Consider the following 16,054-nt stretch of genomic DNA (forward strand, 5'->3'; position numbering starts at 1 on the left):
GTAGGGAAAAACATACACAAGTGGAATGTAGATCAGATCTGCTGCGTGTATTTGTATGGTACTTGGTCTATCACATCTACTTACATACTTTTCATAATCATTCTCTTCAGTACAAACAATTTATCTTTCCTGCAATTGCTAATAAATACTATTTTCTGATAATGAATACTTATAACCATGTAAACAACTCTTCATTATTTATAATCTGGACATACATAATCCTAGAATCAACTCCCTTACCTAGGTCTCAGAGATTTAACCACATGCCTTACATTTAGATTAATTAGAAGCTGAGAGAATGCTTCTGTTTCTGTGGGCTGTGTTTTCCCAGGAAACGATTGATGGATGATTATTTCTAAACATTTAGATACAATAATTCATAATCTTAAGAATTTCAGCAAATTTTATAAATTTTTATAAATGCCTCACTATATTCCTGTGAGGCATATAAAGATTATTGTGCTCTTTTAAGACGATTTTAGCGTTGTCAGATATCATAAAGACAACAAGGATGAAGCAATACTCATAGTTGCATTATCTTTTTTCTTCTCTGTAGAAACGGACTGTCAAATGCTGGATACAGAAACTTTTATCTCTGTCTCATTCTCAACCCTAGGGGAGGATGGAACCCAGAGGGGTGAGTCTGTGTCAGTTTTAGTAGAGTCTGCTCAGGTCACACATATTTGAGAATCTGCTAAAGATGGTTCATGGATTCTTGAAACTTCATGGACAGAGTTTCAAAAGCATTGCTTTGAGTCCTTCTGCCACCCTTCCTCCTTTTTCAACTTTAATTTAAAAAAAAAACAACCTCCAAGTAAAGCTTCTTGAAATATGGTCCTCAAAATCTGGGATTTAGAATTACATATTTAGAAATCCTAATTTGATAGGAAAGCTTGAACAATCTTTCATTTCTTTCTTCTTCCTTTTCTCTCCTTACCCCCCAACCCCTTTTCAATCAAGAGAATTGTCAGGAGAGCTTTTGTAAGAGTTCTTTGCAGAGTTCTCTGATTTTAACACACTCTTCATTCATAATTTTTCATTTACTGGGCATTAATGTTACTAGGGGATTCTTGAATTAAATTAGAAACCATCTCTTCCCAGTCCCCCCATTTAAAGTTGGCACAAGTAGTTCTTCCAAAGAATTATTTACTCTATATTTATAGCTGCCTTAAATAGAAATACAGTGAAACACTATTATTTTTGTATGACACAAAAAATCACTGATTATGGCCTTCAATATTACGGATGCAGGGAAACTGTTTTGATGCATATTTTCTATGACAAAGAGTTAGCAATGATTGCAACAGAATATTATACCATGTCCCACACAACAAATAAATTTCACTACAACAATGCAATACACATTCTGTTGGGACAGTCAATTGTTTTGAGTCCCATACAGCATCTGATTAAGAAGAGTGAGTAAGGGGGTGGGGTGAAAAGGTTCAGTTAGAAGATACAGAGAGCATAGCAGATCTAGGTTGAAATCAGAAACACAATCAAGTCAACACTTGTGAGTTATACATTACAAAGACTAATTCTGAAAAACAAATGTCACTGGTCTTTTTTTAAATCTCTAACACTAGAAGTAGATTTTGCTCATCAAATGGGAAATGAAATATTTATACTAATTCAGACTATGACAATAACCACTCAAGAAATGGATTTCCCCTTTTCCCTCCCACTGCCAGCCCTAATTCCCTCACTCAGTGGAATAGGAAGATCAGAGTGTTTCTAGATAATATGCCTAATACAATGAGTCTTCTCTATCTTATTCATGAATGCTCAAAATGGTACTATCAAGTGTTGGCTTCTCCTTCATCAAAGACATAGTTGAGCTTTATGACAGTGCTGATGAAATCACCAAGTTCTACAAAATCGGCAGTGACAATATTGATGCCGCTCTCTCCTGGTTTCTGTGTGCTGACCCACTGCATCATGGCGGGAAGAGCCCTGAGAAAGGAAAGAAAAAGAGAAGTTGTGGGTTCTTGAGGTTAAAGCATGGAACGAAATACATGTGTATTTCCCTGGGTCTCAGGAAGTATATCTAGTCTATGAACTCAACCCACTGAGGCAAAACTGGGTCGACGGTCTTGAACTACATTAATCTTTGGAGTAAAATACCATAACAATTCTGATCCATATTTTCAGCATACACATTTTTTCTGTTTTACACATAGAGAAGGATCCAGCTCCTTCTAAAGGAGCATATAATGGATCTAAAGTGCCCAATGCCTTCAGAAAATAGACTGGCAGGTGGAGAAATCTGGTCCCTCATGGCAATAGTTTCAGAAGAGAATTCTATTAAAATGAAAAATCTGGACCCTTAGAACAGAGACACAAGCATATTCAAGTCATTAGAAAGACAGATGCTTGTGGCCATGTGTGTGCAGCCACTCGGGTTTGAAGTCCATTACTTTCTCTCTGATTTGTTAGAGCAGATGACACATTCCTGTTGCAAATGTAGCATGACGTTGGCATTTTAGGAAAAGCAGATAGCCTTCGGAAAGAATGGTTGTTCCACAGATATGCTCAGTTGGAGAGGTGAGAGGAAGGGGTGGGTAGGAGTGATGCTGAGGCCAACGCTGATTCTGTCTTAACCTTCACGGAGTGTCTGGCGCACCAGTTCCTTAGGTGCTGGGGTACCAGGCCAGGGAGGTTCCTGAGCAACCAAACTCCCACCTTAGAACCATGATCATCACAGAAACACCTCCTCAGATCCCTCTGCTACTCAAAGATTAGGGCTCCGGGGCCTGAATTGAAAACAATTAATTGTTATCCCCATGGAGAGGCATTAGAACACAAGAGTGCTCTTCCGTGTTTCTGGATAAAATAGATTGCCTTGAGGATTGATGAAACATCCTTTTGGAATACTTGTAGTCCTCACGTGAAATACAACTTTTACATTTAAAATACCATTTCTCTTCACCACCCTATTGCCCGTGACCATGGGGTATGCATATAAGTTATTTGGTTTATCTCTTCTCGTTCCCTCAACCCAATATTAAGGTATGTCAGTCTGTTCCATGCCTCCCTGCTTCAGACTTATTTTGGAGGAGGGTAAAGAAGGGGGGTGGGGAAGACATCTGTAATATCAACAATAAAAAATCTCTCACCCAGAATGCTTCAATCACCTCTCAGTGCTTTTAGGATGAAAATAAAAATCCTTAATTAACTATACGACCCTGAGTAATGGCTATAGATTTCAGAGAGGTAGGGAGAGGGAGAGGAAGATAGAAACATCAATGATGAGAATCATTGACCAGCTGCCTCCTGCATGCCCCACATAGGGGACTGAGCTTACAACCTGGGCATGTGCCTGGTTCATAGGTTGATGTTCATAGGTTGATGGTTGACATTGAGCCACGCTGGCCAGGTGTAAATTTTTTATTTGCCCTCACAAGTTTTGCCCTGTTGGGGGCAACAGTGATGTTGAGAATGCATGATTTAGAACAAACTGACAAGTTGAAATTAGACTTAGTTGTGATGTGTTTCTATCCAGCTTTCACAATTCCAGTCAAAGTCAGAGAGGGGGCTGGGGAATAAACTTGGTACACAAAGCCTCAAAGCCCTCCTCTGGAATGTGGAACTCACCTGAGGAAAGGCATCTTCAAATAGATTCCAGGCCTCTTAGAAGAGAAACAAGTAAGTCTACAGGAGTCAGAAAATCTTCCTCCAAGAAAGCAACAGGAAGTGAGAGATGAGGGAGCCAGGGATCTTCTAATGTTCTGGCTTTGAGAACTGGCTTTGAAAAGATTTAGGAGTTGGAAGTGCTGAGATCAGTAGCCCTCAATGTGCTGACCTGGACTGATTAATTCATGTCAGGGTCATGAGATTAATTCAGTCTCCTACCCAGAATGCTTCAATCACCTCTCAGTGCTTTCAGGATGAAAACAAAAAGCCTGAACTAACCTATAAGGCTCTGAATAATGGTTACCAGTGGCTTCTCTTGTCTTGTCTCTGGTCACTCTAGTTATTACCAAGTTCTAGTCACACCCCAGTCTTGCTCATCTTGAGCAGTCTAATTTTCCTCAGAGAACTTTGTAAATGCTGCTGTTATTTTTTTGCTTTGCTTTCTGTTTACTCATAAAGAGTGGTTTTCTTCCCCGCCCCTTCACTGGACCATTCACTCATTTTTCAGGTGATATTTTAAATGTCACTTCTTCAAAACACTAGTCAGAATTGTAATTACATTGATGTGTTTGACAGATATCTGTTTCTCAACTAGACTGCAATCTCTTTGAGCACTAGGCTATGTACGTTCTCACCGGTGTATTCCCAGCCCTTAGCATAGTGCCTGGCACGCTAAGCACTCAATGAATACATGAACAGGGTTTACTTTTAGAGACAAAAGCTTTATTTTCAGAATAGAATATATGCAGTAATATAATTCATGAAAAGGCTACTCTGTTTTCCTTACTGTGGCTACTGCCATAGATTTCTGTTTGTGAATTCACTGCTACTTGTTTGAAAAAAATGTTGTTTGTTTTTAAACTAACTTGAAAAATTTTAACTGTTCTATATTTGGCAGGTTTCACTTGCAAATTTTTGAATTCACCGAACAATTTGCAAAGCAACTTTCCCCACATTATATATCTAGTGCCATGAGATTATGTGTTAATGATAATGATAGCATTTTCATCACCTTCATCACATTAAGTTTATTAGATTTAAACTTAATTAATCAGATTTAATTTAGTTGTTATCAATTTTAATTATTAAATATCATTACATAATTCAATTATATTTACATGTATTAGACACTAATAAGGAATCCATGTGAAATTCATATTTAGGTGTGTCTGTGGTATACATAACACTTTTACAATGAATGCATTTTATATATGCTACTTTTCTAACTTCCTTACACTTGTGTTTTGTAGTAATGAATAAACAATTGTAGGTAATAAAACATCTTTTAGCAAATTTTATTTGAATGCACTTATTTAATTTTTAAAATATGTTTTTTAAATTGATTTTTGTGTGTGTGTGTGTGAGAGAGAATAATTTATTTATTTATTTTTTATTGCTTAAAGTATTACAAAGGGTATTACATATGTGTCCATTTCTTCCCCCCCCCTAAACAGTCCCCTAGCCTCCCCTATCCCCCAGTGTCTTATGTCCATTGGTTATGCTTATATGCATGCATACAAGTCCTTTGGTTGAACTCTTACCCCCCTACCTCCTGCCCCCCAACCTTCCCGCTGCAGTTTGACTTTAAATTGATTTTTGAGAGAGAGGGGGGAAGGGAGAAGGATAGAGAGATAGAAACATTGATGCAAGAGGGGAACATTGATCTGCTGCCTCCTACACGCCCCTTACTGGGGATCGAGCTCAACCACTGAGCCGCACCCACTGGGCTGAAAGCATTTTTTTTTTTTTTTAGTGAATGAAATAGACTCTTCAAAATCAACTCATTAATTTTTACCGACCTCTTTGATGCTCTGGGGATAAAGATGACTATGAAAGCATCAGAGCCTTGTTACTGCTTGTCCTGAACCCAGCCTCTCCTGCTAAATGGAGACTTCATTGATCAACAAAGTTTAAAATAATGACCACAGATCTTTCTTACCCCTGAACAACTGAGTCAGTCAGGAGCAACTAATTGAAACCAAACCTGACATATTTTAAAATGTGATTTCCTGTCAATCTGGCCATTTCTGAAACTTGGGAACTTTCACCAGAAAATGAAGAAAAAGACAAAATGAAAAGGAACTCTTGTCCCAAAGATTGGCATTTCGTGCACTGACGCACCCAGCAATAAAAAGCAGCGCCCTTGCACCTGTAGGTTTAACCCTGGAGGGGCTTCACAACAGCCTCAGGTAGACAGGCACATGATGTCAGAAATCATAATTTCTGCAAACATAGCCTATCAAGTTTTGCTAACACTGTTTCTGTTCAGGAAGCAGTATATCTGATTCATGTCTGATGAAAAAAAGTTCATTTAAAAATATATATCTTTTTCCCCTCAAATTGCCCTTAGACAAAGAATTAAGTCATGAAGTATCTGCAAAACAATGGCCTATCCAGCAACTGTGGAGATTTTAGAAGACCTGTGTTCTCCTGAAAGGAAACTAAAGCCCTCCCAAGACTTCCTATGACCTGCACCATGTGCTTTCAAAACTAAATCACTACAACTATGTAGGTGTAAAACAGATAATCTGAATTTTCAGTCAATCTGAATTTTCACTCTGAGGGAGAGAAATCCTTCTCTGCTTGACTTTCCCAGATTCTCTGCTCCAATCAAGTTCCAGCTCCATGTGTAGCTTGATAAAGACATCTACTGAACACGTGTTTATAAGGCACCTCTCTGTGCTGCACAGTGTTCTGTGTGCTGAGGGCATGATGGAGCGCAGAAACAGATGAAGCCCTTGCCCTCCTGGTACCTGCAGTCCAGGAGGGGAGAGAGAAATTTATTAAAACCACCAAAACAATCACACCAACTTTATTGGTGCTGAGGGAGAATCTGGTCCAGGCTGAAGCAATGGGTTTTATTTGTAATCCTCAGTCCCAATGTCCCCTAAAGTAATAGGAATGATAACACTCAGAGGTGGACATGGCCACACAGAAGGCACTGATATCTGGGTGTCATTCACATATCAGGTCCAGAGTTCATCACAAAGGCTTGGCCACAGCCTTGAGTGCAGACACGTCCCTGGAGTCACGAGAGCTGCTGTCCCACCAGGAATACTGGCGCGGGAATGACTAACCTTCGCCCTCACCCTCACCATGCCAGCTGCTTTAGGTTGGCAAAGGGATACATTTCAAATCCTCAGGAGTCCACAGGCGCTGTTTCACCTCCTTCCCATGCCTGGCAGGCTGTTAGTCTATTTTATTTCTGTGTTTGTTTAACAAAAAGCAATGTAGTCAAATCAAAATGGAAACAAAAGACACTGTCCCTCTCCTTGGGTGGTGGCAACACGAGCCCTTTTGACTGAGGCATGGAAGAAAACCGTTAAAAATCCACTTTCAATTAAAATAAGATCACCTAAACTCCAGGAAAAATGGTGTTTAGCGCTTAAGATGTCCTGTGCCCTAGTGCGCATCCGGTGCTCCCAGCCAATGTTGCAGAATAGGCCCTAGACAGTGAGGAGACAGTGTGTGCTCTGAGCCAGCCCACCCACGGCCTCCCGCCGCACAGACGGTTCTGTCTGCTAATTTCTAAGGGAGCCCAGGAAGAAAGGCAGCTTTGCAAATTCCAGACAAAGACACCCTTCAGTACATTCGGATTTAGATTTCCCAGAGCCAGACAATGGGTTTTTCTCCAGAGTGGCATCTCAATACAATGAACACCTCGGTGTGGGATCAGGGGTCCCCACCTCACTCTCTTCCTCAGTAAAATAGCCCCCACTTAGCGCAGATGCTCGGGGAGTTTGAGTATTTAAAGTTCAGAAGCAATTTACTTTATTCAAATCCTAAAGTTTCTGTCTGCTGGCGCCTGCCCTGCCCTCCTCCTCTTTGGAAAGATTTCCATTTGCAAAGAAAGAGCTGCTGCTAACCTGGGCTCAAAGTCTGCACATCTGCTTCTGCTTGGGGCAAACATCTGGGGGACAATCGAGCTGTGTCCCTGGGCTGGCAGTGGTTCCCAGCTTGGGGCCCTGGGCCTGGCTCTCAGAGGTACCCGTGTTGGAAGCCACGACAGAAATCAGGCACCCAGGAAGTGTGGTCACACCAGTGAACGGAAATGCCACTTTGGTTTATTGCTGGCAGGGTCATTTTATCAATTCAGTTTTAGTGCTGATTACCTATTGCTTATGGGAGGGTCGAGTGGAATTCTGTCTGCCTTTATTGTAAGCACGGGGAAATGAGTTATTGCTTATGTACATTATGAAGAGGAGAAAGGCTCTGTGAGGGGAAGTGGGGTAGGAAAATGGTCCTGGATGGTGAAATCCTGGGAACTATTGTTCTCCATCACATTCATCTATTCCCTCATGTCACATCTATTTCCCAATGTTTACTGAGCACCTACCAGGTGGCAGTGCCTGGGCAGACACAGGGATGAATCAGACATGGTTCTTGCCTTAATGATGGGACTAATTCCAGAATTACCTGAACTGTTGCAAATAGAAATTGCTGGACTGCTCAGAATAGCTTTGCCTGAAAACATTGAAAAACGATGTCCAAGAAGCCTCCGTTGGGTCATGCACTAGCTGCTGTTCTCTTTCCTGGCACATGATTCAATTCCTATGGAAAGATTCCACGGACTGTTATAAATTCATGAGGCTAAACAAAGTCTACTCTCCAAGGACTTGTAAGTTAAGGAGTATTTATCGGTTTTAATGGACTGTCTACAATCGATACAGGAGCAGTGGGAGGGCCTCATTTGGGTTACTAACAATGCATGACCCCGGGAAGGGTACTTCACCTCCTTGCTATTCATTTTGTAAATGGGGATGATAATGGTACACGTTTCGTAGTGTTCTTGAAAGAACGAAACAAAACAGCACCGTAGAGGTAGGCAGTACAACACAGAAGTTAGGAATGAGGACTTTGGGGCAGACTGTAGGAGTTCAGATCCCTGCACTCAGTTCTATGGACTCGCGTGACTTTAAGAAGTCACTTAACTTCTTCTAGATTCGGTTTCCTCACTTGTGAAAGAGAATCAAGAGTAAATTCATGTGAAGATTAAATGGACTAACATGCATAAAAAATATAACACACTACCTGAGAGATAAGAACTCAATAGATCTTAGCTGCTACTCTCTTTTTAGTGTTAATGCTTAAAGTGCTTATCACATAGTAGACAGTAAATATGTTAGTTGCCTTCATTATTCCTAGTTTTCCATTACTTTAAGAGACTAAATAGTTAGTCCTGTAGGCCTGGGCAAAACTTCTGTAGTGACTGCACCACAGCCTGTTGCCCTCTTTCTTCACTCTCCCTTTAGACCCTGATCCCAAGGGAACTTGGAATAAAACTCTGCATACAAATTGCAGCATCCTAGAGTCTGCTTTTGGGAAAACCCAACCTATAGGTGTACCATTTTTAAAATATATATATTTTTATTGATTTCAGAGAGGAAAGGAAAGGAAAGGAGAGAGAGAGAGAGAGAGAGAGAGAGAGAGAAACATACATCAATGATGAGAGAGAGAATTATTGATTGGCTGCCTCCTGTATACCCCCTACTGGGGATTGAGTCCACAATGAGGCATGTGTCCTGACTGGGAATCAAACCGTGACTTCTTGGTTATAGATTGCCGCTCGATCACTGAGCCATGCTGGCTGGGCCAAGTTTATTATTTGATGTCAGGAAGTTGTGATCAGTAGATTCTCTTTCATCCTCGAGCCCCACCCTCTATGTCCACCCCCTACCCCCGACTTTCCTCTCTCTCCCTGCCCTGAAAATCAAAAGTGGCCTTTGGCAACCTTAGTGAGATAAGAAAATTAAAACCATATTTCCATTTCAAAAATGTAAGGTAGGTTGTAGGCTGGTTTGAGGGTGTTTTCCTTGTTGTTGTTAAGGGTGGAGAGAGAAATCACCTGAGAAAAACCGCACTTCTGTTTAGTGCTATGCACTGTGCAGACTCATTGGGGGCCTCCACCTCCTCTGGCAAAGCAGAAAGGTCACCCAAACAGGACCACTTAAAAACAGTGACCACACAGTCTCCTGTGGTTTCCTGTTAGCACCGTTCTCCATAAGGAGGCTTTGAATCATGGACCAGAGGCTCACGGAAGGCCTACACCCACTTCTAAAGAAATCGTGGTCACTCTGATGGGAGACTTTTCCAGTCCCTGTATTTACTCATTGCAGCCTTTGGCGTAAGTACTTTGCGCACTTCCATGTCTGTGACGTGTGCTTTCAAAGAGAGTGTGGCTATAACATCCAAAGTAGATGTTCAATTTCCAAAGAGCCAAATCCAGAAATTTCACATTCCTTAGAGAAAATGCTAACAGGCAGAATGAACAGAAACAGAATTTAATTTGATCATATCCCAGGTGCAAATGTGTTCCTGTGTCTGTGGGCCAAAGTAATCCTGCAGAGTCATCAGAAGTGATTTATTTGGCCTTTTCCCCTTTAATCAGTGACAACAGCAGGTGCAAAGGGTAGAGGAGTATGACATCTGCTCTGTAAGATAGTAATACACACTAAGCTCTTAATTCTATAATTTCCTCCTGACAGTGGTCTTACAAAGTCAGCGTCTTTTATTAGTACCAGAAGAGTACAAAATTTTCAGTCAATTAGTCTGAGAAGAGTGTTTTCCATTGTGTTATCTGTTGCTTTTATCTTTGGGAAATCATGTTACCTGACACTTATTTAAATTGCCCACTTCGGCATGCTTTGACAACATAGAAAATTCCTAGGAACTTAATAACATGCAATAAATATTGCCAAACCATATAGGTGTGTGTATCTTATTTGTTAATACACCCTCCCTCTTCCTTGCATGTGTCCTCCTTGCCACCTTTACAAAAGTGTCAAAGGACATCAGGTTTGAAGATGCCCTTCAGATGTTTATAAACAGTCACCACATTCTGTGTAAAAATGTTTCCTAAATGTTTCCATGGAATAATGCCTCATGGGATATTGAAAGATTTTCTCAAAACAAATAAATATTCCTTTGGTCAAATACATTTAGGTAATATTGAAGCCTCTTTGATGTTCACAATATTCATGATAGTATATTATCATATTAAGGACATTGAGATGTTATTGGAATAAGTTAAGAACTTATTTCCCTGATTTAAAACGTATCTGTTCCCAAGAAGAGTCTCATAACGACCAACACATGTAAACACACACACACACACACACACACACACACACACTTCTTTTTTCATGTTAGAGACCAATAGATATGTAGAGGACCTAATGTTCTACAGAACACTGTCTGGAACTGTGGTCATTCAGGGTCCTTTTCAAGGGATCAACTCTGCCATTTGTTCCAGGGACTTGAAGTTCTCACAAGCCCCCTGAGGCAGACCCTCTCGTCTTTGAATTATTCCCGCAACTAGAAGTTTTCTGACCACCCACTAGTCTATCCCACTTCAGCATGGTATTCCCTTAAATATTTGATGATAATTGAAACTCTCCTACCCCACAATCTGCATCACCCCTTCTCCATCTCAAATACCCATTTCCTTTCCTTAGATCATTCCATTTGGAACCCTCTTCTTGTCCTTGTCACTCTCTTCTAAACACTCCACTTCCTCTATGCTTCTTCTGAAAGAGGTGCCTGCACAATAATGCACTTTTCTAACTTGGGTGCAGAGTATGAGAGTATCCCACCCTCCTTCTGGGTACTGTTGTTCTCTTATTATGGCCAAAGAGCATTCTGACTATTTCTCCATTGTTACCACCAAAGTCATTCCATCGTCACCTTTCCCCGGAAATTCTTTAACAGCTTCTTCTGCAGGAAGCAGGATCCGGGAGGGAAATCAACTCTATTCCTACAAGAGTCAACACACTTGTCTTCTCCTTTCATCTTAGGGAATCTTCTCTCTGCTGCCCAAGAAGACACAGAGCATGCAGGAGCTGAGGTCCCTGAACTGTAACACAGCCCTCAAGAGTGGCCTGAGGCTGGAGAGGGGCTGAAGATTGGGAAGTGGGAGCAGATGAGAAACATGGAAGTTTTGATCCTCTAGGAGGCAAAGCAACAGTATTGTCAGGGGCTGTTAGCCATCCAGGTAAGTCTCCGCTGAGTTGTTTTAGAGTTAATATCTCAACATTAGAACAATTGTGCAGGTACAAAGAAATGTTTTAAGTTATATAATTTCCCCCTCAACATGTGTAATCTCACATGCATGTGAATACCTGGCTGTGTGAATTATCTGCCCTCTTGATTGAGTTTGCACGTGGCATGTTGCAGAAGCAGGGTTTGGTGAGGTGACATAATGACAATAATGCTGTCCTTCCTCAGGGCTGGTGCTCACTCTAGCTTTAATTAAGTCATTAATTAACTAGCTATTGAGTCTAAGAGTCCCTGAACCTAGAATGTGCTATATGAAAGAGGAGCATTGTTAGTAACTGTGTCTGGTTGTATTTTAGGGAAGGGTTTGAAAATGCGGTCCTAAAAGAACCCTTGCTACACCTTTTTCTATTTATTTACCTATTTATTTATTGTTGAGTTTATTGGGATTACATTGGTTAATAAAACTATACAGGCTCCAAGTGTACAGCTCTATAACACATCACATGTGTACTGCATTGCGCATTCACCACCCAGAATCGAGTCTCCTTCTGTCACCTATCTCCCTTTACCCTTTCTTCCTCTCCCCCTCTTTCCATCTGCCAATCACCATACTTTTGTCTGCATCTTGTAGTTGTTTTTTGTTTTTTGCTTAATCTCTTCATGATTTTCACCCAACCTCCTTTACATCTACACTAATAAAAGAGAAACATGGTAATTGGCGTACGACCGCTACCCTTCCCATTGGCTAATCAGCGAGATATGCAAATTAACTGACAGCCAAGATGGCTGCTGGCAGCCAGGCAGCTTGAAACTAACATGAGGCTTGCTTGCCTCAGTGACGGAGGAAACCAACGATCCCTGCCTGCCTTGAAGACCTCTGAGCCTACAGTTTGAAACATTTTAACAAATATAAAAGCTAAAAAAAACCCAGAAACCAGCTTTCAGCGAGCTGGGATCTCAGAGCTGGAGTCAGAGCTGGAGTCAGAGCTGGAGTTATACATTGTTTCAAACCGAAACAAACCAGATACCTAATTTCAGCAGCGGAGGCCTAAGAGCTGGAGCCTCAGAGCTAAAGCCAAAATAACCACAGGACTGGTCATTAAGAGACAAGTTTTCGTAGCACTGAGTGCACCCTTATTAGGATAGTGGTTAAGAGGGCATTGGACATGGCTTGAATTGTTTCTATCACCTACCTACTTTATAACCATGGCTAAGCACATGCTAAGTATCTATATCAGGAATATTTTCATTTATTAAGCTGACACTGGTTTAAATACATTACATTACAAGAAGTCTAGGATAAGCACTTGCTGCCTTTGGTTTAGAGACTCAGTGTTACAGTCAAGGATGCTTAATCTTTATGTCTTCCCATTTAGCCATCCATCACATATTGGCTTTCAACCCCAGGGTAAAAGGAAATCAAATGCTTTCCCAAGAGTCCCCAGCAGATTTCTGGTTATGTCTTATTGTCCAGAACTGTGAAACACAGTTGAATACTTCCAGTTTGAAGGAAGACTAGGGAAGTAAATGTTATGGTATTCTAGACTCTATAATGAGGCAGATTGGCACAACATTCAGTTAATGATGATGATGGTGACAAAGCACCTTGTGCACTCCTGAAAATTCAAGTGATATGATAGTTAACATTTTATACTTTACGAGGTACTTTTACTAACATGCGTAGGGAGTTTGTTGGTAGTTATTGTTGTTGTTGCATGTTTAGAGCACAAATTTTTGTGCACCGGGCCTCTAGTTAATCTATAATGCTATAAAAGTGTCCCTTCATGGAGGGTGGGTATAGAGATTGAGGAAAAAATGGAAAAAAAGAGAAAAAACTCACAGACATGGACAACACTGTGGTGATTGCTGGGGTAGAGGGAGGTGGAGGAGGTTATTGGGGGAATAAATGGTGATGGGTGGAGACTAGACTTGGGGTGGTGAACATACAATACAATGTATAGATGATGTGTTGTAGAATTGTGCACCTGCAACCTGTATAATTTTGTTAATCAGTGTGACACCAATAAATTCAGTAAAAAGGAAAAAAAATGCTCCACCACAAAACAAAAAAGGTAAAATAAAATGCTATCTCATGACAGACCAGTCCTGGGTTATCTCAGGGTTGGTCTGCAGGGCTGAGAGTTTGAAAGTTGTTACAAAATTTATTCAGGCTGGAAGAAGAAAAGACACTGGCATAGAGAAGGCAGAGGGGCCTTCTGGTGGTGACATGAAGAGTTGCTGAAAATTCAGGAAAGAAGGTCGTGTGTGTGTGTGTGTGTGTGTGTGTGTGTGTGTGTGTGTGTTGGAATCTTAACTAACTTCCAAAGTTCTATAGTCACACCTACAATCCCATTAACTGCCTGGTTTTACATAGATGCTGCTCTCCTGGGCCCTTCCCTCCACAGCACTGCTGTGAGACAATGAAGCAGCAGTTTCTTCCCGGGGATGGGGTGACCGGTGCAAACCACAATCTGCCTTATACCAGCGCATTTGCCTGTAACTGAATTTGAACTTGACTTCACACAGTGTCTCTGAAAAACTTGGAATATGACACTAAGAAAGGAAATAACTAAAATACTAAAACATCAAAACTATCCTAGAGGCAACACAATGTATTTTCTATATAACTGACACAATATACTCATTAAACCAAAGTTGTAAAATGACGTGAAGGCCAGGGGTTCGCAGTTCCTCTACTCTGGATTAGAGGTACAATGACAGAGGTCTCATCTGTCCTTCACCACTGTGGACTGGAAAACCTCAAACAAGCCCAGCTCACATTTGAAAAGGAATTTACAAAGGGAAGTGGCTAGGGAAGCAGACAGTAGCACTGGTGACCGGCACCATCTCTGGACTGTGCAGGCGGCTGCTCCCGGGAGAGGCGAGGCCACAGAAGAACCTTCTCCCCAGGTGCCAGTCTCTGCCAGGGGCCTGTTTCGGAGGGACAGTGCTATTTTCAACTAATTGGCAGGAGGCAATTTCAACAACGTGACTGCTCATTGTATTAGGAACCCGTGTCCCACGGGAAGTCATTATCAGAAATCGCTTGGAAGCGTGGCTCTCTTAGCTACTAATAATAGTATGAGTTTTATAACAGGTCTTATTCCTGATGTGCAGTTTCATTACAGGGGGTAAAAGGGTTTGGCCTTAAACAAACAAACAAAAATCTTGGTAACATCCCACTGAAGTAAGGTATTTTAAGTACATGTAAAAGATGTGGCTGCGAAAATACCATGTTGGAATGTGGCTCGTTACTATTTCTGTTGGCAAATAAAGAAAGGTTCATAATGCCTTTCTTAGCTACAATATACTGTTACATCTGGTGGAACTGAATGGACAGCAGAATCAGTAAGGTTGGCCTGAGAATCGCGAATCCTTGACTCTCCAGCTGGCTCTGCTCCTAACAAGCTCTCCCTCGAGGACAAGACCATCGACACCACATTTCTACATGGGCCACGTCCAAATGAGCCGCTTCCTTCGTGACTATAGAGTCATTCTCGAAACCGTACTGTGACCCCACTTGAACCATGTCTGCAAGGCACTGGCTCGCTGTGCAAAGTGCAGGATGAAAACGCATCACTCCCACGCAGGGTTATTAGGAAGCTCAGATACAATCACGACTGTGAACAGCCTTGAGGACTGCAAAGTGCCCTGCCAATTTAAGTTGTTAAATAAATTATTGGGAATTATGTAAACTGGAACTCCGCCTGGCCCTCGGCTGACCTCTTCACTTGTAAAAGGGTTGGACTGCCTTCGGCTTTTCCGTGTTTGTGCACTCAACCTGCCTTGGCTGAGCATCAGTTCTCCAACCTTATTCTGAGGCCAGGGAGGGTGGTGGAGAAAGAGTCAAGATCATGGTAGAAAGAGTTTCTAGCACATGTTCTGTTTCCCTTTCTTTTAGAATATCCTGCATGTTACTAATCTCAAATAACTTGAATCTAAAGTTAATGGAAGCCATCTAGTTACTATGCACCGATAGATTATAAATTGAGATGCCAGCATACTGCTTTGAGACCAAGCAGCTCGACTAAGTTGCAAAGGAGCTGATTTTAGTCATGCTTTCTCGATCAAGAGAGTCCACAGCCCTCTCTGGTTGGGGTTTCCACCATCCACAAGAGGGCTTTGTTCCAAACACTGTAGTAAATGGGACTTGATTAGGGGGCTGAGGTCTGGTGAGCCCTGGTCTTCTCATCTATCTACTCAATAAATCCGGGAAGCCAGAAAGGGACCTGCCCCTTTTGGAAACGAGCACAGCAGCGTGTGGCTGTGATTTGAGAGCACTGTCCCTGACAGGGTGTTCTACACATTCTCAAATGAATCAAGCCATGGTAGCAAAAGCTCAAGCAGAGAATCCCACTCTGGCATCCTTCTGGTGAGTGATGCCATAGCTTCCGTTTGATCCCGTTAAACCAAACACAACTGCATG

The 16,054-nt window shown here is 41.5% G+C and overlaps 1 protein-coding gene across 1 annotated transcript in view; it reads right to left on the minus strand.

Moving 5' to 3' along the window:
- PLCXD3 (phosphatidylinositol specific phospholipase C X domain containing 3) overlaps positions 1–16,054 on the minus strand; it is a 128,039-nt gene that overhangs the window by 2,391 nt on the left and 109,594 nt on the right. Inside the window, exon 3 of the mRNA XM_006774553.2 lies at positions 1–1,953. This exon is cut by the window's left edge and continues 2,391 nt beyond it. Within this exon, the coding sequence (XP_006774616.1) occupies positions 1,800–1,953 (154 nt within the window). The 3' untranslated portion in view covers positions 1–1,799. The remainder of the gene's footprint in view (positions 1,954–16,054) is intronic.

Source organism: Myotis davidii, unplaced genomic scaffold, assembly GCF_000327345.1.
Source record: "Myotis davidii unplaced genomic scaffold, ASM32734v1 scaffold348, whole genome shotgun sequence".
Lineage (NCBI taxonomy): Eukaryota > Metazoa > Chordata > Mammalia > Chiroptera > Vespertilionidae > Myotis > Myotis davidii.